We start from the raw sequence: 23,477 nt of genomic DNA, 5'->3' as shown, positions 1-23,477 counted from the left end.
AATCAGTCCGTGAGCTGCGTGAGAGCCGTGTGCCCAAACACTTGGGGGGCCGCTGAGTATTTTTAGATGACACCAGCCAGTGTAAATGCAGTTTGATGACAGCTTCATTGATGAGTTCTTGGCTATTTTACACCCTCTACCCCCATTTTCTCCCTGATCTGCACGTGCAAGTTTTAAAACGAGCCAAGTTCATTAATCTGTGCATGGGCATTTTGGGGCCTGCTGTTGAGAGGAGGAAACTGTGATTTCCTCTTCCAACGCTGTTGTGGTGAGGAAGGAAAGTGTTAAAAGCAGGTCCTATTTGCTCTGTCCCTTCCCGCAGTGTTGACCATGGTTGCAGCAGATGATCACAGTAAGTCTTGGAAGGGGTCATGAGATGTTTGCTTGGTACTGTGGTCAACTTCTCCTGAACTGTCAAGGTGTAAGGAGTTCCACTTGTTGAAGATTCCACCACATTTTTATAGCTACGAGTCAATATTTGGGTTTTGGTAAAGAGAAAATAAATGAGGTTCCAAGGCTTAGTATGGACCATTAGAAGTGGTCCTGGGAAAAGGGAATCTGTTGTCACAGCATTGGTTTCCTCCAACACAGAAGGATCTTCTGTAGAATTGTAGAATGTCTTTCAGAGCTGCTTAGTTGAAGCTTCCATCCTGCTGAAGGAACTGTAACAGGTCAGTGCCCCCAGCTTCATTGAGTTTCCCAATGTTTTGGCCCCTTTTTCTTCCTTTTTACTTCTACATTTCAAATGTAGTGATACCACCCTAACTAATTAGAATCATAGAATTGCCAAGGCTGGAAAGACCTCTAAGATCATCCAGTCCAACCATCCACCTATCACCAGTAAACCATGTCCCTCAGTACAACATCTGGATGTTTCTTGAACACCTCCAGCCCCAGCCTCCATTCTTCTGTTACTGCAGACCTGCCCATCTTCCAAGCTGGGCATCCTACTGAGCGCTTATTTCTGTGTCATTTCCCTTTGTGCTGAGTTCTGCCATGTAGCAACTTGTGTAAAGCCCAGAATGCAGAGCGAGAGCTGTGTGTTGTGTCTCTGCTGTCAGATCTGTATCAAGCTGCTATTCTTTCTAACATCTAGCAAATATTGATGTTTAATTTCGCATCTCATATATCTGGTCGTTTTAAATTACAATTTCTGCCTCTTGGGCTTCTCCTGCCAACTCAGTTTGCTCTTTCTAATTATTTTCCCCAATATATGTTAGCTTTCACATGAGCTTTGCTGTTTGTGTCCAATCTGCCTGTCTCTTGCTTCCACTGTGTCACTGTCAAGCTTTTCTTAATGTGCTATTAATTATTCTGTAGTCAGATATCAAATAATGCTTAATCTAACACAGTCCTTGCAGCATTGCACTGGCTACTTTTGCATAGCTGAAATATTACTGCTTATATTAAGCCTAAATGTTTAGTTTTAAATCCGCATGACTGCATCTATCAAGCAGAGAGATTAATTTTGAAGCAAAGCTTTACGAGATCGTTGAAATCCCAATATACTGCACCTACTGTGTTCTCATCACTTGCTCCACAGTACTGTCGTAAATGTGGGCAAGTGCTTCTGAAAGGAGTTTATTATTGTTATTACTATTTCTTTCTAAGATTATTGTCCTTGTCTTTCAGGGGCTGCCATTCTGGAGCCTAAAGTCTGCTTTGCTGAGAGCATGAGCTGTAGGAGGTTGAGGTGCAGATGTGTTGCACTTGTCCTGAAGCCTTAGGCTGCATTAGTCCCATTGCGGTTTATAGCCCAACTTAAACCTTTGCAGTACATGAGGTGTTGAGGTGGTTTCAGTTACTGTTTTATCGAAGCTACTTTTTATATGACTCCAGTCCTGCCTTCCTGGTGCGTTTCTTTCCTTCAGAACACATTTGTCAAAATGCATTGTGCCTTCTCCTTTGAAAGGCTGCGTGTAGCAGAGCTGGCCTAAGAAGAAAACTCGTGTGTCCCACCTTCCTTGTTTCATTGCAAGCACAAGGCATATAAATAAGACAGGAGTTGGAAGACAAGCCTCCCTGAGGGATGTACCTCCAGAGATGAGCTTGGTTTTGCTGAGTGGTTTGTTTTCTTTGTAGGTAAGACTACCACGTAGTCCTCAATATACATTTCATGTAATTTTTGAAAGCTCTCAGCTACTAAGTATACTGAAGACATTAAGTGTATTAAAGTATTAAGCTGCTCCTTAGTGTTTTTCCTGCATTACTCTGTGCATACTCTGATTTTCCAAAACCTCTCCTAAGTGCAGGAGGCATTATTGCCTTTTCCATTGGTTTTTGAGCAGGCAAGCTGGTAACTTACTGACTTGCTTGTGGATTGCTGCTGGTGTATTTATAGTGTAGGGCAGCAGCCACAGTATTAATTTTCAGCTAAAACAGAATCCACTTCAGTAAATAAACTGCAGAACCATGAAACTGGGGCATAAATGTAGAGTCTGTGTCCCAGTGTGTAGAAAAATACTAAATTGTAACGTGGCTGCTGTTTGCAGAACGGCTCATGCCGTTATAAGAGCTGCTGCATGTTGCAGTGGGGTTTAATTACACTGCTTTTTCCCTTCCTTGCTGGAGCAGCTTACCTGAGGGACTTATAAACCACAGGTCTCTGTTCCAGGACAGTAAAACAGTGATAAATCATGAGGAGTGTGGAAGGTATATCGTTGGTTTTTGTCCCCCCCCTTTGGCATAATGGTGGGCTATTTAAATGCAACTTTAATGTTTTGTAAAATGGCATGTTCTCTCCTTTCTGTTTGCTTTCTTTTGGGCTGGCAATGAGGATTAGAGGTAACTAATCTTCCGAGTGTATGAATCACAGCTGTTCCTATATGCATTTCTGACTAGAAATGTTTCTTGGCAACAAGTGTTGAATTAAGCTGCAGGCACAGATCTGCTCTTTGAGAGCACAGCAGCAGGAAAGTCGGAGCTCTGCTGTTGGGGTATGAGACATTACAGCTCGTCCTGCTCGAGTCTGGGAAACTTTGCTGTGCTTTTGGACAGTGCAGTCACTGCCTTCATTTCGTAGGGAAGGAGGAGATCTGGGGGTTTCCTTCATCGTGGAGCTTTTGGTTTTCTGCAGCTTTGTCTCATGCGATTGACAGAATGCTTGCTAATGAACACAAAGCATGACAATAATTTACTTCTAACGAGGACAATGCCTAGAGATGTTTTGGATCGGTTGCGTATCCATATGGGTGTGATTTCATGTATTTGCTTTGGCATTCATTTAAAGCTGGTTGGATGGAGATAGCATGGCTGGAAGCCTGTGGTGGTGGATCCTGGCTCCAGGCTAACACAGGCTTTGTGTGGCAGCAGTGTGTGAGCTGCAGCAGGGGAGGGCTGCTCACAAGGCTGGCCTTGGGCACTTGGTTACATTCCAGTTCATCTTGTGACTGTGATCTATGGCCTGTGGTTAGGGTGAAGAGAGTGAAATCCTCTCAACAGCTAAACTGGTCTTTTCAGTAGGCATTTATTTCAGAAGCTGTTGAAGGCAGGACGGAGCAGTGTGCAACTGTGACAGGAGTAGGGTGCATGATAGCTGACACCTGGATTGAAGATTTTGCTTTCCCTGCCTCGTTCATCGTGTGTCAGCTCCTTCCCAATGCAGCCAGTGCTGTGGCAGATGGTCCCTTGTTCTTCTGCTGCAGATTTGTGACCACAGCTTGGTGGGCCTCCACAAGTGTTGACCTGGGATGCTTTCATTCTAGTGGTGATAAACGCTGTTCTTCACAGACGTGACTTAAAGCTTCTGCACTAGTTATCTAATTATTTCCTTAACTGAAATGTGAGAGTTCAAAGTTATATTTCACCTTGAGTCTGTTTATTATTTAGCGAAGGTTTTGGAGCTGATTGGCCTTTAGTCCATACTTGTGCCGTGTTCATAATGGTCATTTTGTCTCTCTGTGACTAGGAGAAATGGAGGAAGAGATGGAAAACCCAGAAATGGTTGACTTGCCAGAGAAACAGAAGCATCAGTTACGACATCGTGAATTATTTCTCTCACGACAGCTGGAATCTCTGCCAGCCACACATATTAGGTAACGGCCATTTTCTTCCTGTGCTTTTTATTTAGAAGCCAAATGTCACTATTATTCAAGTAATCTGCAGTGTAATATTAAATTTTGTGTGCAACTTCAATAGTATCATCTTATACGTCACACAAGCATTTAAGATGTGTGTTTTTTCATAAAATATGTTTCTCTTTTTTAGAGGCAAATGCAGCGTTACTCTGTTAAATGAGACAGAATCCCTTAAATCATATCTGGAACGGGAGGTATGAACCCATTTTGTGAATTGTCAAGCTTGAACGCTTTCTTTTGGCACAGTTTAGATTTGGTGGCTTTTTGTAAGCTTTCTAAAAAGAACGGTTCTTCTTTCATGTCTAAGCATACTCAGTGTTGACAGGGGGAAGCTTTGGGCTCAATGCAGTCTTCATTTTGATGTGAAACTTGGTGGATCTAGCAGGCCAGGCATGTTGTTTACATTCCTGTGACAGTAAGCTGTCCCTTCTTTGCCTATCAGAATGGCAGACTGAAAGCTCAAGATGGAGGCTCAGGCTCCCAGACTACACAGGGTGGGAGGTGAAGTAACTGTAGAAGAGGGAGCAAGCCAGCAAACTGTATTTCCATATATTAGTTTTTTTTCTCCTGAAGTCTTACATATTTATTTCAGTATGGTTTGAGCTTGATCTCACCTCAGATCTCTGAGGAGCTTAGTTCCCTGGGTTTGGAGTTCACCGTTAAAACTATTTACTTGTAATCCTTCATTTGCCACCACAGACACTTAGATCCTTGAAAAACTACTTGTCACTGAACTTCTGACTCCTGCAGAAATGTTAGCAATCTGACTCCTTAAAGGTACCTCAGCCAAATACTTATAACTGAACTGTCTTACGCTGGTGGGTTTCACTTTTTCAGGTGTTCCGTGATTTTAAAAAATTACAGTTTATTAACACATGTATACAAGTTTAATGGTGTCTGAACTACTGGCTGCCAGCTGGGCTAGGCAGTCTTGGCATATGACAATAGGAAACCTTTCCTTTTGGAAACTAACAGCATATATTTTCTTAAACTTCATGCTAACGAATAATGAGTCATTTAAGTGTGTTATTATTTGAATACGTCTGCAAGCACGTTTGGATTTGAAAACATTTAAATGTTACATAAGAGAGGAAATCTTGTAATTGAAAGCAATAACGTAACAGTCATTAAACTGTCCTTTAAGAAATGCAAAGAAAACAGGTTGTTTTTGGTTTGAAGGAGCGTGTTGCAGTCTGGGCTGACTTTTTAAATGCATCTTTAGCTTTCTTCAGTATTTATTTAAATGTAAGATTAATTTTAATCCAGTGCTCCAGTTTAAGAGAATTTTAAACAAAGCACAGAGATTAAATAGTCAAGCTTCTCTTTGGAATGTGAAACCAAAAACATGTTGAGCCTGCTCAGGACTGCCAAATGGCAGTGCATCAAACGAGGGCTGTTGTGTTCAGAAATGCTTGTTACCAGCTAGCAGTCTGGGAGATGCCCATTTGAAAGCAAAAGATAATCAAACTGAAATTAGTTTCAGACTTACCAGTACCCAAACTTTGTGTTCCTTCTCCATTGCTCCCCAAACATTTTTATCACCAACAATCTTACAGGTAGGTACCTCGGCTGAGAAGGGAGCTTTCTTCCTCTAGTTGTGCAATTGCTCAGATGCAGATGTCAGAACAGAAAGATTTCTTGTTTTCATCCTTTTGAACTCTCAAAATGCAAGATGAGTGATGCAGGCTATTTTTAAACTGAGCAGGCACTTAGAGACTTCACAGAATGAAAGAGTTCTGTGAATGTGTCCTGTTGCTTACCACAGTGTTTTGCTGTGGTGCAAAGTAGCTTGGACAGATGGTAAAGAAATGGGAAGCTTAGGAACAGAAATGTGCTGGGGTGGAGGGAGAAGAGAATCAGAAAGGAGATACTTGTTGCCTGGTCAGTTCCTGGCCCTGGGTAGTATAGTCTTCAACTGTCTTCAACTGCTCCATTTTATTTATTTTTTTTTTCCTCTTCCTGTTTTTAATTCTCTCTTTGCTTTCAAAGCAGTTCTAGGGAATGTGCCAACAGATTTCTTGTATGTTTGATAACTTGCCTGTTTTGACCACTGAAAGTAGGCTTTCGGCCCAAGGCTGTTTGCCTTGAAGGAGGTTAAACGTGAAGACAAGTTTTTAGGGAGATAATAAGCAAAGCAAAACTACATTTTTGTTATCTTGCTTTCATCCTTCCCCTCTCTCCTGCTGTGCTGCTCACAGATTGCTGCATGACATTCAGGGCCCAGCGCTGTTTTTATTGTGTCTGGCAAAACCAGGTTTGTAGAAGGACTGAGGAACAAGAGGAAAAAGGGGAAAAGAAAAAAGCAACTGAAAACCTGAATTTCCTGTAGATACTTAATTTTAATTCTCAGGGAGATCAAGAGAAGGTTATTACTCCATGTGCCAGAAATGGTTGATTTCCCTATTCTGCAGATTAGCACTAGATTTCCCTATTTTTATACGTACCACTTATTTGACTGTGCTGCTAGAAGATATCCATGTGATGGTGTGAATTTTGCCTGCTGGGTACATCTCTGGCATTTGTTTCTTTTGGTACTCCCTAAAAATAACATGCTAAAATTTCTACCTTCACCCCAACTGAGTTCATGAGAGTAGGTTTGCAGGCTGTAATGAACGAACCACTTTCTGTACTGTACTTTCATGTGGAGCTTTTCTACAGTTTTTCTGTCATTGGTGGCTGTGGTTCCTGGCTTGTAGCTGCTGGTAGCTTTGGGGCTTGGATAGGGAAGCTCTGAGTGTCCATGTAACAGTTTGGAGAAGCAAAAAGTCATGGTTTAATTTTAACTCTTGGCAGGTCATTTTTATTTTTATTTTTTTTCCCCAAACACGTTGAGTGTTTTCTGGGATGTGGAATTAAAGCAGAAAACCCTTATTTTTCTTCACTGCTGTGAACTCGACATGCACAGTTTTGACAGCAAGGAAAAGCATGGACGATTGTGAAGAGCCGTGTAACTTTGTTGGGTGAAATCCTTCTGAAAAATCTCTCACTGGCGCTATGCAGTGGTGATCAAGAACTCACACTCATTCTAGAGTACACTAGGATCTGCTCTGCTCCTTGGGCTGTTGCTTCCATTGGCATTAAACTGATGTTAGTGTTTTCAGGAATGACGTGCCATTTTTGTGGGCTGGATTTAATATTTCCATGGGCACTGATGGTGGTGGCATTGTATTACTTCTGGGAGTTGCATTGTAGTCACACTTCTGCCCCTAAATTTCCATCTCATCCCTGTTGAAGAGGCTCTGGTTGGGTAGAAGAGACCAGAGACCTGTAATTTTTTATTCTGGAGAGAAGTGTTGCCTGCCTTTCTCCTGCCTTCCTTTATCTCTGCGTCAAACAAAGGGATGAGGGAAGAACAGCAAAAAGAAATGTGTATCCTGCTCCCTTTTCTCACTGAGTGACTGCCATTAGATGGCTAAATACATAGCAGTGATCTACAGAAGAGAAGCAATAGAGCATCTCAGTCAGATACCATAGGAGAAAACTTCCCCACAATCAATGACTTCTGGCCAACAAAGATCATGCTATGAAATCTCTTGTGCAGTATATCCTCAGTATTGTAATATTTTGAACTTTGCATATGTCAGGGAGCAAGAACCCAGATTTGTTGACTCAGCTATCACATGAATTATTTGTCTTCTACTCTGAAGCTCCCTTCTGTTGGTAGGTTGCTGTAAGTAGACTTTGGTTCCTGTGGGAGTGGGAATCAGTTCTGTCGAGAACATCTTTGATTGAAAACACAACCAAATCTTCCAGACCACAACCCTTCTAGTTTACTTACCTGGGTGTTAGGGCTGTGTTTTCCCAAGAGTTAGCTATGGCTGCAATCCTGCCACCAACAGAGCATGTTCCCTCTGTGGGGAAGTGATGTGTTTTCTGATGGAAAAGATCAGTGCAAATTAAAGCCTTTCCTCTTGTTTTGGGCTGGATAGGTGAGACTTCTGTATCCTGCTTTCTTAGGCAGCAAAGCCAAAGCATATGCAGACCAGTTGAAATTTATTCTCTTCTCCCCATTCCATACATATTAATCTCTTGGAAAAAGTGCTGTTTTTTTTTTTTTCTATTAAAGTTAGAACTACCATGTTTAACATTTTGAAATTCTGTAATTGCTTGCATGCTGGATGCTTTAAAAGTGTAAAGAAAATGTGGGAGACCTTACCTCTGTGGCATCAGTCCTAGATGAATCTATATATGTGCAGGGCTGGATAAACAAACTAATGTGCACCTCTGACTCTCTAGTCCACAGAATGTTTACCTTGTTACTGGGGAAACTCAGTGGTCATTCCTCCTTCTGGGGGTTTTCATGGCAGATTGAGGACTTCCTTTTCCTTGCCGCCTTTTCATGAGGTTGAAGAGAGCTGAAAACTTATGCTGGTTTTTCTTGATTTTTTTGCTGCATGATGCATACAAATACAGGGAAAGGGAAAGTGTGAAATGAGATGCACTGGAACAGGTTGCCAGCTATTTACACGGAAATGCGGGGAAGGGAAAAGGAGCTGGAAACCCAAGATATGAAGAATGGCACATAATGCATTTCTCTTCTGTTCCTGGTGACCTGGTTACTGTGGAAGGAGATTGAGATGTCCAAACAGAGCTCTCTTCCTGCCCCATATCCCATGTTCCCCTTTGATGGAACTTACTTGCTGCAGAAGAGTTCAATTACTTACCCTGTGCAGTTAAGTGATTAAAATTGAGGCTGTTTTCTTCCTCCACCCTGGCAGGACATTCTCATTTTGGTATGACTTCTTGCTTTAATCGTTCATGCTTACCCAGGTGACAGAAACCAAGCAGCTTTTTTAGCCTTTTTCTCATCTACTTGAGCAAAAGCAACAAATTAATGTATTACCACCTGCAGCTAGCTGCTGCTGCTGCCAAATCTGCTTCCCTTTGCCCAATAAGCAGCAGAAGAAAGACAGCAATTTAATCTTAAGTGATGAGGGGAAACAGTTCGGTCAGCAGTGTGTCCCTGAGACAAGGAAGGCCACATCCTGATCTTTATTAGGAGAGTGCTGAGAAGGGAACTGGTAATTAGTTTGTTTTTACTTGCTATGATTAGACTGGGTGAGCAAACAGCATAAAAGCTTTCTACTATATTTACTGTGCTAAAAATGTAAGCTAGTAATGCTTCATTTTCTGTTTTTGTTTCATTTTTAGGATTTCTTCTTCTATTCGCTAGTATACGATCCTCAACAAAAGACTCTACTTGCTGATAAAGGAGAAATTCGAGTTGGAAACAGATACCAGGCAGATATAACAGACTTATTAAAAGAGGGTAATTTCCATAATTTAAGTTGTCAAGAGACCACGTGGAATGCAGCCACTTTTATGTATGCAGCCCGTGTGGGAGACAGAGGTTCCTACCACCACGTCATGTGTGCACCACTGGCTCGGTTTGTTAGGGACTGAAGCAGTTGCCCACTGCATGCAATTAGTTGTGTCTCAAACCAGGCTTTAAGCAGGCATTTGTCCAAATCATAAAAGTTGTTGAGACAAATTGAATTAATTGGCTCTATCAGAGCTTGCACTCATTTTAAGAGATTTCAGAATTTTCATGGGAAGCACAAATTTCCATCACATCTGTATAGCCTTTGTGTTTTTAATCAAGCCTCGCTTCCCCGTAAGAGCCACTCCCAAATTATTGCCAATTAAGTGCTGTCTCCCCACATCAATTTGCCCATTATTGCTGGATGCCTTTTCCTCAGAGCCCCCTGCCCGTCTGCTGCTGTTGGCTGCCAGCCTAGACTTCTCACCTGCAGAGCAGGCAGGAGGAATTTGCTGCCTCGAGCACATTGTGATACCTCAGCCTGCCCTGCTCGTGGAGCAGAAGGAACATAAGGACACATGCCCAGGAAAAGAGGCTATTAGTTAACAGATACCAGCTTCACACTGGTCCTTGCACTGCAGTGGGTGGAAGAACTCTTCTCTGAGACCTGCGTAGGGCTCAGACCTATCTGACAACATTCTCCTTCTCAGAGAGCTGGTGTTATGAGCTGTGTCGGAAGGGGCTCTACCAAACTCCACAGGCAGAGATGTTAATGCACTGAGGTACCTCACTCTCTGCTTCAGAGCTTTGCAGATGTGCAGGTACTGTTAGGCTAATGTTAGAGCAGGCCAACATATTGGTTGGGACTCTTGTTTAATTTGTCTGTGGTATTTATTTGGCAGCTGGGCTAGCCTCCTAAATGAGGATGAACTAATTTGAAAGGCACTCTCTTCCTTCAGCCAGCCAGCGTGGGAATTCAGAAAAGTATAATCTCCAGATGTTTCAAAATGGGTTTAAAAAAAAGAGGCTCAGTAGCTCCTGTATTTTTTTCGAAGATATTTTGGTTTGTATATGGTTGGGAGAATAGAATTAAGAGAATCTGATGCTATGATTTGCCCCTTAGAAAGCAGCTGGTGCATACAGGACCAGCTACCCTTTGCCTGCTCAGAGCAGCTGGGAGTGTGCCTGCTTCCCTGGAACTGCTGTGAGGTAGAGGAGAAAGAGAGAGAATCTGGGGAGGAGGCCGAAGCGAGGAGGCTAGTTTGGGGGAGGACGTAGTCTGTTTCCCATTACCTGTGCCATTAGATATCAGTTCTTCAGCATCCGGTGGCCTAATTTGGATGAGTCGGGTTGCTGCATCTGTCAAGCTGAAGTTGTCACAGCCAAATGGGTGAATGAAATTTTCACTGTCAGGCAGAGTATCTGAGTTGATTTGGTGGTTAAATTATTGTGAGATACAAAATCGGGAAAGTAATTTTATTTCAAAACAGTCATGCTGAGCTTTTCTAACTTGTTTTTCAACCAGGTGAGGATGATGGAAGAGATCAGTCAAAACTTGAAACAAAAGTTTGGGAAGCCTTTAACCCGCTAGTAGACAAGCAGATAGACCAGTTCTTGGTGGTAGCACGGTAAGAGCAATTTACCACTTCGTTGAAGATCATTTGAATAACTCATCTTTTCTAAGCACTTGGTGTTTTTGTGTGTGTTCTTTTTGCTGTATTGGTATGAATGCTGGCTTGGTTGCTTGATTCACGTGTTTCATTTTGAAATGATGGACGTGTTAATGTGCCTTCCTGGGAATTGCATGACTTCATGAACAACTACTTGGATTTACAACTTTCACTTTCAAAAAGTCAATCGTTTTCTTCTATTTTATGCGAGAACTGTCCTGTAACTGGTGAGTTTTTTCAAGTTCTTTGGCCAGCACTTCGAGCACGCAGTGAGCTAAATTCCTCACAGTTCATTACAGAGTCCATTTTGTCCCTTTTTCAAATCCAGCCACGTTTCAACATGCGATAATAGTTAAATTGTAATAGTTAAAGCTAAGATGTTGGAGTCTAGGCACTAGGAAACAGAATGAATAAAGTCAATCCCTGCTAATGAGTACAGATGGGGAATGGTGAGTTTTATGCTTCTTTTTAAACTCAAGGCAATCTGTCTGTCAGTGTTAGTTTTATGAAATATTTGTGACCCTTTTCAGTGTTCCGTTCATTTATATGAACAGAAGCTTATATTAAAATTTAATATTTACAGTTAAAGAAAAAGGTAATGCTCTCCAAGCTCTGTCTTCTAGTTAAGTTTATAAGACTACGGAAGCATGGAAGTGTGAGTAGCAGATGGATAGTTAGACCATCCATAGTCAGTGGATCAAGTTACTATTAGATATAGGGAGGAAGGTGGTGTGTTTTCCCCCCTTCTCCCTTCCCACACACATCTTGAGTTATCATGCTGCTGAACTTTCCTCTTGAATTGTCCTGGGTGTGGTATTGCTGTGTCTGTAGTGGGTGAATTAATGGGGTGTCTCCTGAGGACATAACATGGAAGAATTTGGCTGGAACGGACTCTCATTCTGATTGGAGCTGTTGAATGATGCAAAAAGAATGCATTTATGAAACAACACTAAATGCTTTCAACACACAGAATGATATAGACTTAAGAAAACAGGAGGAGGAAAGAAAAGGGCAGAATTAAGGAAAATTGAGTTAAAATGTAGAGTTTTGAGTATGCAAGATGAGAAGTTTGTATGTTCAGAAACGTGCAACAAAAATCATTTTTCTTTGCACTTTGAAGATAAAAGTTTGCCATTTTTATGCAATTGAGACAAAATTTTTAAGAACACTTGAGAACTTCTTCATGAGTGGGATGGGCCTTGTGTGAGAGCCCAGTAGCAGGAAGCCAAGAATAAAACCAGCTTGGTTAAAATGGAGAAACGTCAATTGCTGTCCAGATTGATGAAAATCTGACAGTTCAGATCCATTAATACATTTTTGTCATTGGTTAACTATTGTTTTCTGTTGTCTAGACTTAGTTGTTGTTTGTTGTTTTTTTTTATGGTTCATAAAATCTGTAGTGTTATGACTGCACTAAGGAATCACCATAAAATTTAGTCTCCTCAAGTTCCACTGTGCTACTTACACAAAATGTGGCTGTTTCCCTGGACTTGTGCCAGCAGTGGAGTCAAATCCTGCTGGATTAAGTGATTTATGTGCAGTGGATGAATTCTGTGTAGGTTGCTCCATAAGTAATGCCTCCTCTTTATTTCTATGGAAACTACAACAAATACGAAGAGCAGAATAACACTGTTTCATAGAGCAAATTCTCAGCTGCAAAATGCTATTTTGCAACATAGTCACCACCGTTGGCTATGCATTTTTTTTCCAGCAATGAACAAGAGCCTCGTGTCATGCTCATAGAACGCTGTAGCACAGTGGTGACCCACTGTTTCACAGGTGCTACGATGGCATTGTTGCTAGGAAAAAATTGCCTGTGTGGTCCATCTTTCATCAGCCCAAACACATGGAAGTCAGAAGGTGCCAAATCTGGACTATATGGTGGGTGTGGTAGGACAGTCCAGCCAAGACTGGCAGTGTGCTCCACAATCTTCAAACTGATATGGGGTCTAGCTTAAGGCTGTCTTCTTTTCTGTCCTGACTCTGGTAGCTTGAGCCTTCAGCTTAGTCAGCATTGTAACATGGCAGTCAGAGCTGATGGTTTGTCTGGGTTCCCAGAAATCCAGAAGGATCACCTCTCTCCTGTCCTACAAGGCAGAGCACTTCCCCTGCTGAGAGCTGTCTTCAACTTTTTCTTCAGTGGGAGATTGACATGTTGCCATTCCACAGGCTGCTGTTTTGACTCCAGCTTATACAGGTGACACCTCATCTCATTGCTGATCATTATGCTGTCCAGGAAATTGTCACCTTCAGCTTCATTTCGGTTCAGTAGATCCTGATAAACTTGCATATGGTGTTCCTTCTGTTGGCCTCTGGCACTGTGGTCAACATAATAGGAGACATTACTTTTAAAGCACGCCTTGTACTTAAACAGATGCACGTAGGGAAATGGTTGAAAGCAGGGAGAAGATAATCTCTACCAGTGATGCAGGAGAAGAGGAGGAGGAAGCTGGAATATCTCCAGCAAAGGATTCCTGCTGCTTATAGGACCCTTCAACAAAGAGTTTGTTTGATGGGCTGACTTCCAGCAGCGTTGATTCACAATGCCGCTCAGCCACGCGTTGCTGTGGTCTTGGTGTCAGGAACACTCAGTAGGAAACTAGAGGTTGGAAGGGCCTCATTGATGGGGGTTTTGTGTGTGGGTTGGTTCAGAGTGACCACAGAGCTGCTCTGTGATGGCAGTTTCCACCTTGTGTAGGCTTCTTGGTTATGAAGCTGCTTCTAGCAGTTGTGGCCATTTTCTGCTGCCTGCTTGGTTTGCTGGTAGAGCCACGTGAGGCTGCCTGCTGGAAAACGTTCCCAAAAAGATCAGTATAACGATTGCTTCTACCCAGAATCAGCAAAGTGATCCAGTTTCTAATTAGGTACCACCAAAAAAAAAAAAAAAAAACCACCAAAAACTATCAGTTCTGCAAGCAGGGGAGTTGTGAAGCAGGGACAAGCATGAGTGAGTAGGAGGCTCGGGAGAGGGTGAAGTCTGAATGCACCAAAGCCTTGCGGGGGTGGCTTTGGCTTTTGACCAAAATCAGATATTTGATGGATTACTGCCTAAGTATTTACCTTTTTTTCTTCTATGCACTCAGCTAGTCAACTAGTCTGGGGAAGTGAACAGAGTGAGGGGGTGCTGGGGGGGAATTGATTTTTTTGTTGTTGTAATTTCTCAGAGTTCAGCTCCAGTTCACTGTGCAGGAGTGTTCCCAACTGTGTGCTGCAACAAGCAGCCAGGGGAGTGGGAATTACTGGAACCAGTATTCCTTTTGTAGAGTTCTCTAGCTTGTTTCTTTAGGGGTAAAAAGAGGAGCCTGGGAATTGTGGCCTTGTAAACAGGAGTGGCTCATTGGGCAGTATTTGAGAACTGCTGTCCTTTTACACAGTCTACTTATACTTTGAATACTCTTTTTATATATAAATGTTACAGTACACACAATAAATACACGTTTACAATGTTAGACTATGTCATACTTTTTCTGCAGCTTTGGAAAATGATTGTTGCTGCATTCTTTTTTTCCTGTCATATCTTGGCATCTATCGACGTACCTTTGGACAACGCAGTGCCGCTCAGGCTGCCGTTCATAAAGGTCACTTGTGATCACTCTCTTTTAAACCTTAATTCAAAAATTTGTGTTGAGAGACAAAGGATGAGATGGTTCAAAACTGCCCATTTGGGATCTTGGAGTCCTCCACTGTTTTCCTGCCTAAGCCTGTTTGGTCATATAAAGTGAGCACAGTTGAGCATTCGTAATAACAAACCACATCTGAAGAGAATGGTTCCTGGCTCAGAAGTAGTGCCAAGACGTGTAATCTTGTTACTGAGAAGTGGAGTCTGCTGATCTCAAAAAATGTTGGTTGGGGTGTTGATATTTACGCTTGCTTTGCACGCAGAGTTAATGTGCCGTTGTTGTTTCTTTCAGGTCCGTTGGTACGTTTGCCCGAGCACTAGATTGCAGTAGTTCTGTCAGACAGCCAAGTTTGCACATGAGTGCTGCAGCAGCCTCTAGGGACATCACACTGGTAAGGTTTATAAGTGGGCCTTCAGTTACTGAGAGATGTAAGATAATTCACCTTCTCAATGTAACAGTTGGCAAAAGGAAAGGGCCAGATGGACTGTAATTGTGGCCTGCTGTGAACCAGATCCTGTCTTTGTAAAGGAGCCCTTTATTTACATTGAAGTAAATTTTTCTGGCTTTGTGCCTCCTTGCGATCCATCTTGGGTAGCTCAGACCTTTTATTTCTTGAGTGTTTTGACCACGCTTCACAGCCCATCTCTTACATAGGCTTAGTGAATAAAGGTCTTAAAAAGAATCCACGTGCTTGTCTGCAATGTCGAAATGCCAAAATACCACTTAACACTTCCCCAGGTGCCACTGCCATCCTTGGGCAAAATTGTCTAGAGGGGAAGAGTTTGTGGTCAGATAAGAAATTTCAGTTGATGGAGTTTTCTTTGAGCTTTGCTTTAAAGCTCCAAAGGAGTGGTGATTCTGTGAATATTTTGTAATTGTAAAGGATACTTAATAGAGAGGAATGGGAAAACTGAAATTTCTGTGCTAGAAAGAGTTGAGAGGAAGTGTGAATAACACTTACAAAGGCTCCAGAGCGCTGTTATCAAAATCTCACCTCATAACTGGTATAATATGAAATCATTTGTAGAACAAACTCTAGCATAAAACACTGCAGGTTGATGAGGCATGTGCTCAAAGCTCTGATAATGGAAGACAAATAACATCCTGATTAAAACAACAGAAATAAAGCCAAGCTTTCATTTAAAATACCAATTCCTCACTCTCAGTGTGTTCTCCCTTATAAATATCAAGTCACCATCAGTTGTAGCTCAGCTTTCTCATGAATAATTGCTCACTCTCAGGATAATTCTTCCTACTCAACTATTATGTGCGACTTAAATCCTTTTTGGAGTTTGTGACATTTGGGGCAAATGTGTGTGTGCTTAAATATTTGTTTTTATATGCAATTTGTGAGGATTATTTGACAAAAGAAGTGCATGGCTAAGTTAATTAGAAAATATATCCCCAGTCCTCTATCTTCATCTGGTGAGTGGGGCTCTATCCCCTGCATTTTCTTAACAGTAGTGCTGCAGTGGTGGTGCTGGGGATTAGATAAAGTAGGAATTACTCATATGCAGATGCTCACATTCCAAAAATCCTACTATTTTTTAATGAACATAAGACTTGTACACTGAAAATTATCTTGAATCTGGGGTTGGAGCAAGTATTTACTGACTTGGTGCAGATGTAGTACACTGTATCCACAGATACCCCTGCATGGTTTCTGTTACTGCAGTTAAATTGCTAAGTGTTTTTCCTGCTGGATGCTTGTTCTAACATTTATTTCTCTCTTTTACAACTGTGTAGTTTCATGCTATGGACACTTTGCACAAAAATGTCTATGACATTTCCAAGGCGATCTCTGCGCTTGTGCCACAAGGTGGGCCAGTCCTGTGCAGAGATGAGATGGAGGAGTGGTCTGCTTCAGAGGCAAACCTCTTTGAGGAAGCACTAGAAAAATATGGAAAAGATTTCACTGACATTCAGCAAGATTTTGTAAGTATATGAAGTGGGAGCCTGCATGATGAGGCTGATTCTAATCGGAGAACAGAGCTGATTTATTGCTTGTCTGCACTGAGCTGTTTTTCTTCATCTTGAAGAAGAGGGCTTTGAACTGGTGCATGTCTTGCAGTAAACCAGGGAAGACAGACCTCATGCTGAAGACAGCCTGCTGTACAGTCAGAATTTCAAATCACTGATGATTGATTTTTCCTCCAGAGATGTTAATTTAAAATAGTCTGCTTGACTACAACAGAGTGGATACAGGAAAGCCTTGCTGCTGTAGAGTAACTTGTTTGAAAGAGTACTGAGCCTGGAACATGGAAACGTAGTCACTTTTATATTATCTCAATAAAGGATCCTCTGAAAGTTCAAAAAAGGAATCTTGGGCATCCGTGGGAAGTGTCCTGTAGTTTGGCCAGATCTCCTCCATAGGTATTCAGCCAGCGCATTGAATGGAGCACTGTAGGAGAGCCAAGTTGCAGTGTATCACTGTTCGACTCCTCAGAACAAAACAAGTAGTGTCAGTGTTGCTTGTCCTGTGCTCTAATCTTTTAGATGAAGGGACTTGGAAGCTGCACAACACTCTATAGTCCTGCTGAAAGCCTCTTGCTTTTCACGCAGAGAACAGAGCTGGCATGGCATGTTTCTGTTAGTAGTTATCATTTTACTTTTTTTTTAAGGACCCACTCCATAGAAGTTTTGCAAAACAGAGCTGTAAGACTGTCGTCATGATTCCTAAGCTTGAGTCTTTGCTGCTCAAAGCAGCAAAACTGTCTCAGCCAGTGGACTGTCTTCCATGTTGACTCTGAATGGTTTGCTATGAAGCCAATGCAGCATGAAGATTTACCTATAATCTGCTTCTATACTGAAAGCACTATTTTTTGAAAGGTCCTGTTTAAAGTGGGTGCCTCTGATGTCTTTAGTTAACGTCTGAATCTCTTATCTTGTTTGCTAGCAGTGTTAGTAATTGCAAACTCTATTACAAACTGTCTGCCAGAGGAATTCTGTGAATTTTGGTGAGGTTGCATCCAGCAATGACTGTTGCTTTTCCTTTCTGTCCCTAGCTCCCATGGAAATCCTTAACAAGCATAATAGAGTATTACTATATGTGGAAAACTACAGACAGATACGTTCAGCAGGTAAGAAAGTCAGAGTCACCTCTTTCATTACAAGAGAAGCTGCTTTACTTGCCACTGGAGCCAAACATTGCTGCTTTACTCTTCTTTGTGGAGTTCAGGCTTTCCAATAGGTGGATGCTGTAATCACCCAAAGTGCTAATCCTTTATCACTCATCAGCCATCCTGTAGACATGTGAAAGTTCCAAGCCAATTAAAGTAGCAGAGAACATTTTAAAATGTCAAAGCCACATGTTTACATCTGTTTCGGAATGAAATAGCTAGAGGAAGTATATGCAGTTAATCTCTGCCTGTGTAACCAAGTTCAAGGTCAGCAGTAACTTCAATTTGGGGTTTTTATGGAGGCAGTTGTTCATGGTACCACAATTGTCATTATTCCCCTCCACTGCCTGCCTGTGACTTTGATTGCAGCTGCACGGGATCTCCTTCACATAAGTAGTGCAGGGTGTTTGGAAAGCTTTGGTGGCTCAAATTCCCAGACTCCTAATACTTGAGAATCAACCTGGGTTGCTGTTTACAGTCATTTTTCTCTCCTCGTTTAAATACAAAGGCTGCTTGGTACATTATGTAATGAAAGCATGATGCAAGAAGTATGTGAAAAGTTGTAGAATAACGATGGCTGAAAAGCACTTAGAATATTTAATAGGAAAACTAATTAAAAGGGAGAAATGCATAATGAATTGTTAATGGTAATTATCAGTGTAATGTTTAAGCACCTATTTAAAGCATTAGAAAAAGTGTAGTTACGGAATCATCCCACCTTAACTTGCTTTGTTACATGTTCAGCCTAGGATAAAGGCTGGATGCTTGGGACATTGACCAGTATTTGGCATCTGTTAGATTTGGCTGTCAAGATCTGCAGTGCAGTTTTTTTTGCCATTCTCTTTGTGATTGGAACATTTCAAGTTATGGAGGGCTCCTCAGGCAAATCAAAACCCTCTTTGAATAAGTTCTGTATTGCAGGGGTTTTTTTTGTTTAATATATTAAACAGAGTTAATGCTTGCATCCTCATTCTGATATTTTTCTGAATTCATTCCTTGATTGAAACTTTTCTTTCCTATTAAGGAAAGCACAATAGGAAAGTGAGACCATCAAGGAAGCTTGTGCAGTGCTGAAAAAATGTGCCAAAGTAGTAGTTGCATTCTTCTGCTAGTTCCAATTTCTTGAGCTTTCCTATTACAAAGACAAAATTGCAGAGGGGATACTTGCATGAAAGAGTTTGATTATTTGCTCTTGCAGCAATAAAATAGTAATTAAAGAAGCACTGCAGTTTCTTGTATTGTTTTGCTGCATTCTTCTGCAGTGAGTTTTCTATCGTGGTTGTGCTGTTGTACCTCACGTGTGCTGCCCAGCAAAGTATAGGGAGTGGGATATGGGGAAAACTTCCAATTAGAGGCTGTGCACTTAGGAGACAACGTGAGTAGAAGGTGAGCAGGTAGAAACTGCAGAGCCACGAGATACCACGTCCATTATGTTTGATCTGAGCTGAAGACCTCGTCTCAAATTCCCAGACTGTACAAGCAAACAATATAATAAACATTTATAAAAAGCCTGGGAGAGCGGTCTGTATATAACCACAAATAAAGCATAGGAAGTTTTCTTTGGAATAATGGTGCATTGCATTTGATATGTTCAAATTCTTTCATGGTGCACAACTCTCAACATCATTTTTTTTTTCCCAGTGTTTTGTCTGTGTCAGTTCTTTCCTTAGTCTAACAGCACAGAATGGTTCTGAGCTTCATAGCACTTCTGTACCTGAGATACCAAAAATGTGCTACATAAGGGCATGGCCATTGTGTATTCTGAGTTGTTTCACTTTCACTTGGCCTCTTTTTAAGGGGGTGATTAATTTATCTTTCAAGTCTGTGTGTTATTTCCCCACTCACAACTGCAAACTTGCTCATTCTTGTAGATTCTTCCATTCTTAGAAGCATTAATTTAAGCTGTCTGTTTTTGAGAGTTGCACAACTTTGTTGGGGAGTCTTTGTCACATGTAGACTGCCTGCTTTGAAAATCAGTTACTGAGAAGTGTTTGCTTTCTTCTGTATTTCCTTTGAGAATTTCTTGGATCAAGAAAGAACTATTCAAGAAAGAAATCAAGAAAGAAATATTCAGGAAATAAGTAACACGAGATGCTATGATTGAAGTGCTAGCATGCAGAAATGTTTGTGCTTCTGTGGAGGGGAAGGAGAGGGCTGCTTGGTACACCTAGGATGGGAAGGCTTAAAAGCACTTCCTTGCCTTGAGAATAGGCTGATGTGATTGAGAAGGACACAAAAGGACTTGTTTCAGAGCATGGATTTCCTGGGTTTCTTACACACTGATTTATATTTGTCTTGAGCTACGCTTTTGCTTTTGGTAGGTATTGGCATAATTAAAGTTCAGTCACTTGAAGTGGAGATCCAGCTCTCCAAGAACAGATCTGCTAGAAGGAATGTCAATGGGCTGCCAAAATTCTGCACATTGTTCTGTCGGAGGAACCTTTTTGGAGATGGCCTGAAGAAATGCTGTGTCCCACGACTCCTGTGAATGGGTTTTTTTTTGTTGTTGTTTTTTTTTTTGAGTCAGATTTCACATAAATTGATTCAGAAGCAGCAAAATATCGTATATCCATTTATTGGTTTAAAAAGGTTTGAACTGACATCCACTTTCCTGTGGACTACTTTCAAGAGCAGTCTGAAAGCTCTTTAAGAGTTGTGCGGTGTTTGGGCATGACTCTGTTATCATTCAAAGTGCAAGTCAAGTTCTTAAGTAGTTGTGTGTTCCAGGATGATGTTCTTGTTCGTTTGTTTGAAGATCTTTTAATGCTGTTTTCTGTATCATGAGGGGAAGTCCTGTAAACTTGCAAGTGTAACACTATCCAGCTTTCTGAGAGTGAAAGACTTCAGTCTTACTGCGTTTTCATTTGTGCTTGAGGAACATGAAACTTCAAGAGGGAGCTCAAACATTACAAATTCCTGCTCTCTTCTCTTTTTATTGTGTAGAAGCGCTATTAAAGTGCTGCAGAGATTAAGTAGGAGAAAAAGACTGGTTTCAAGGTATGTGGAGCTGGAAAAGCAAAAATGTAAAGGAGGAGATGGAGAACATGAAAGTGCCAGTAAATTTGACAACGTGAGGCAGGGAGAGCTCTGGTAGGTCCTGATGCAGATAGATAACATCTTTACTGAGGAAAACTAACCTTTGTACCTAGGCGAGAGTTCTGAATGTACTGGCACTCATGAAGTACTGTGTGCTAGCAAAGTAGAAATATCATCAGAGAAATGCTTTTCCACATACGTAGGACATGCTGTCCCCAAACACCTCCTATTAATCCTGCGGTATCCTGGAACTGGAGTAGTTTTGGCAAGCAATTAACAGAGGCTGGAGGTATTGTACATCAGTGCTGGAGGAGCCCTGGCAGCTGGAAGCACTTCTGCCAAATGCATCATGTCCTAATTACCTCCCCATGGCTCCCAGCAGCACTGGTGTGCTCAGGGTATTGAGGGGAAAGATGCAAAACTCGGATTCTCCTGCATCCAGAAGGCACAGGCTAGAGAATATTCTTCCCCAGGGTGAACTAAAAGGGGCTCAATATTTGAGATGCCCCCATACTGCCTGCTAACCCAACTCTTGCACTGTGGACCTTGAAATATCCTCTGCAGTCCTGGATTTTTTCTGTTATTTTCTCTTTATGAACACTCACTCTTTAGAAAATGGCTCACAAACATTTGTTTGCTGTAATGCATCACATTTTAAGACTTTTCAAGCTTAGGGGGTAGAATGAAAGATGTTAACTCTGGGCTGTAAAAAGGACAGGCATTTGCACTGAATCATATACAGTATTTTAATGTACTTTTAATTCCTTAGTCCTAGGGGAGATTAAAAGAAAAAGGTATGTAATATCTCCCTTTAGTAAGGAAAATGTGATGAGGATGTGCTTAAGATAGATAGAGATGCAAGATCTCATTTGTGTCAAGTCTCTGGAAGAACTTACAAACAGGATTCTTTTGGATGGGGAACATTAAGGCACAAATCCATTCCTAACAGGCAAAGGAACCCAAAAGCACTTCTCTATGGGGAGAGCATTCTTGTACTTTCTACTGTCAGAAAGTATCAGAGGCTCCTGAAGTCTGCACTATTGGTCATCCACAGCTACAAACCGTGCAGAACCAACCTCTCCATATCCAGCTCATTGTAGGGCTTCTGGAAGCCTTCAGGTGTCCTGGTACGCTAGACTGTAATAAAGGCATGTGCTATATGAAATGTTTGGCCTTGATCTCAAGGCAGCTGAGGGTATTGCTGGGCCCAGGTGATCTGCTGGTAGGTCACCGTGGTCATCATTCACATATCAAATCTGGTGTTACCATTCATCATCCCTTCCCTAAAATGTTGCTTAACAGGCTAAATTAACCATGTCTCCAAGGCAGATGACTTTAGATTGCAAATAGCAAAATAATTCTGCTGTTGGTAATGCTTTGTGCTTGCACGAAGCTTTTCCATTCATAGATTTCCAAAACTGTCACAACATAATGACTCTAGCTAATGCCCTTGGGAGCTTTAATCAGCAATACTGCAGTTTCCCATTCCCTCCCCTTCAATTTCCAGTAGAAATCTAGTGGAAATTTAAAAATCAGAACAAACGAGTTCTGTACCAGTGAAAGTTCCCTGAATTTCCTGCTTTGCCCTCAAGGAAATGTGATTCTTGTACAAAGTTCATCAAGCAGTAACGGAAGTGTTTATCAACATTTGATGTTAGGCTGCCTTGACATCTTCTTTCTCTGGTTTTTAAGATGGGTTGACTTTTATTTGCTGGAAAAGGGAATTCTTTCAGAGCCCAGAGAGATCTGGTGAGGGACTGTCAGGCTGTCAAATGGAGAACATGCTTCAGGCTGCCCCTCTGATCAAAGCAAGCTTTGTGCTTACTGGAAGCTTTTACTTAATTGTTTTTACACGTGACCATCACGTCCCTATAAAAAGAATTTATATATTCCCATGTGCCACTTTTTTTTTTTCTTTTCAGTTCTATTACATTTTCTTGTGCTTCTTATTTCTATGCAGATGCTGACGTCTGCTTTACAGTTATTATTTTCCGAGACTGTGCCTTGAGGCTGTTCATGTAAAAAAATAGTAAACAAATTGAATTAATCTGTTTGTCTAGAATATGAGTGAAGCTCCTAGCAAACACTGCCCTGCTGGTTTGTCTGGAAAGCATTCTCAGGGCTTTATGCAGACTGCTGTTACTGGCTTGGGTGTTGAATAGAATGGGCCTTCAGTAGGGGATTGGGGTAGAAGCCTCCAGAGGTTCCTTTCATAGAATGACTTGGAAGGGACCTCAAGGATCATCAAGCTCCAACCCCTCTGCCCCATGCAGGGCTACCAACTTAAACATTGAATAGTAGACCAGGCTGTCCAGGGCCCCATCCAACCTGGCCTTGAACACCTCCAAGGACAGCGCATCTTTCACCCTAAGTTTATTTGGTTTATGTAAGGAGAGCATTTTACTATTTAATGAATGTGAACGTTTGAGTTTTGAAAGGAGTTCCTGGCCAGTTAGCAAAGCTCCTGCTTGTTGTCTTCCTGTGCCTTGTTGTTTCTTGTGCCATATGCTTTGTTCAAAGCAAGGAGCAGTGCCATTTTGAAGGCATTTATCATCCACATCCCATTGAAAGGATCCTGTAATCCACCTCCTCCAGAATCATGGATGGAATGGCTGTTGTTTTTTGTTGCTTTTTTTGTTTTGTTTTTTTTTTAACCAAAAAAAGGATGTATAAAGAAACAAACTTCTTAGTGTGCT

General features: G+C 41.6%; 1 protein-coding gene across 6 annotated transcripts in view; it reads left to right on the top strand.

The window, feature by feature from the left end:
• MTA1 (metastasis associated 1) overlaps positions 1–23,477 on the top strand; it is a 70,137-nt gene that overhangs the window by 16,658 nt on the left and 30,002 nt on the right. For all 6 annotated transcript variants that reach the window (XM_052666662.1, XM_052666661.1, XM_052666659.1 and 3 more), the window contains exons 4-10: positions 3,908–4,034; positions 4,207–4,270; positions 9,228–9,345; positions 10,862–10,964; positions 14,918–15,017; positions 16,373–16,561; positions 17,632–17,706. In XM_052666662.1, the coding sequence (XP_052522622.1) occupies positions 3,908–4,034; positions 4,207–4,270; positions 9,228–9,345; positions 10,862–10,964; positions 14,918–15,017; positions 16,373–16,561; positions 17,632–17,706 (776 nt within the window). The remainder of the gene's footprint in view (positions 1–3,907; positions 4,035–4,206; positions 4,271–9,227; positions 9,346–10,861; positions 10,965–14,917; positions 15,018–16,372; positions 16,562–17,631; positions 17,707–23,477) is intronic.

This window comes from Tympanuchus pallidicinctus, unplaced genomic scaffold (genome assembly GCF_026119805.1).
Source record: "Tympanuchus pallidicinctus isolate F22 unplaced genomic scaffold, pur_lepc_1.0 scaffold7, whole genome shotgun sequence".
NCBI classification, from domain to species: Eukaryota; Metazoa; Chordata; class Aves; order Galliformes; family Phasianidae; genus Tympanuchus; species Tympanuchus pallidicinctus.
Note: the sequence above shows the minus strand (reverse complement) of the source record. Positions and strands in the feature narration are given on the sequence as shown.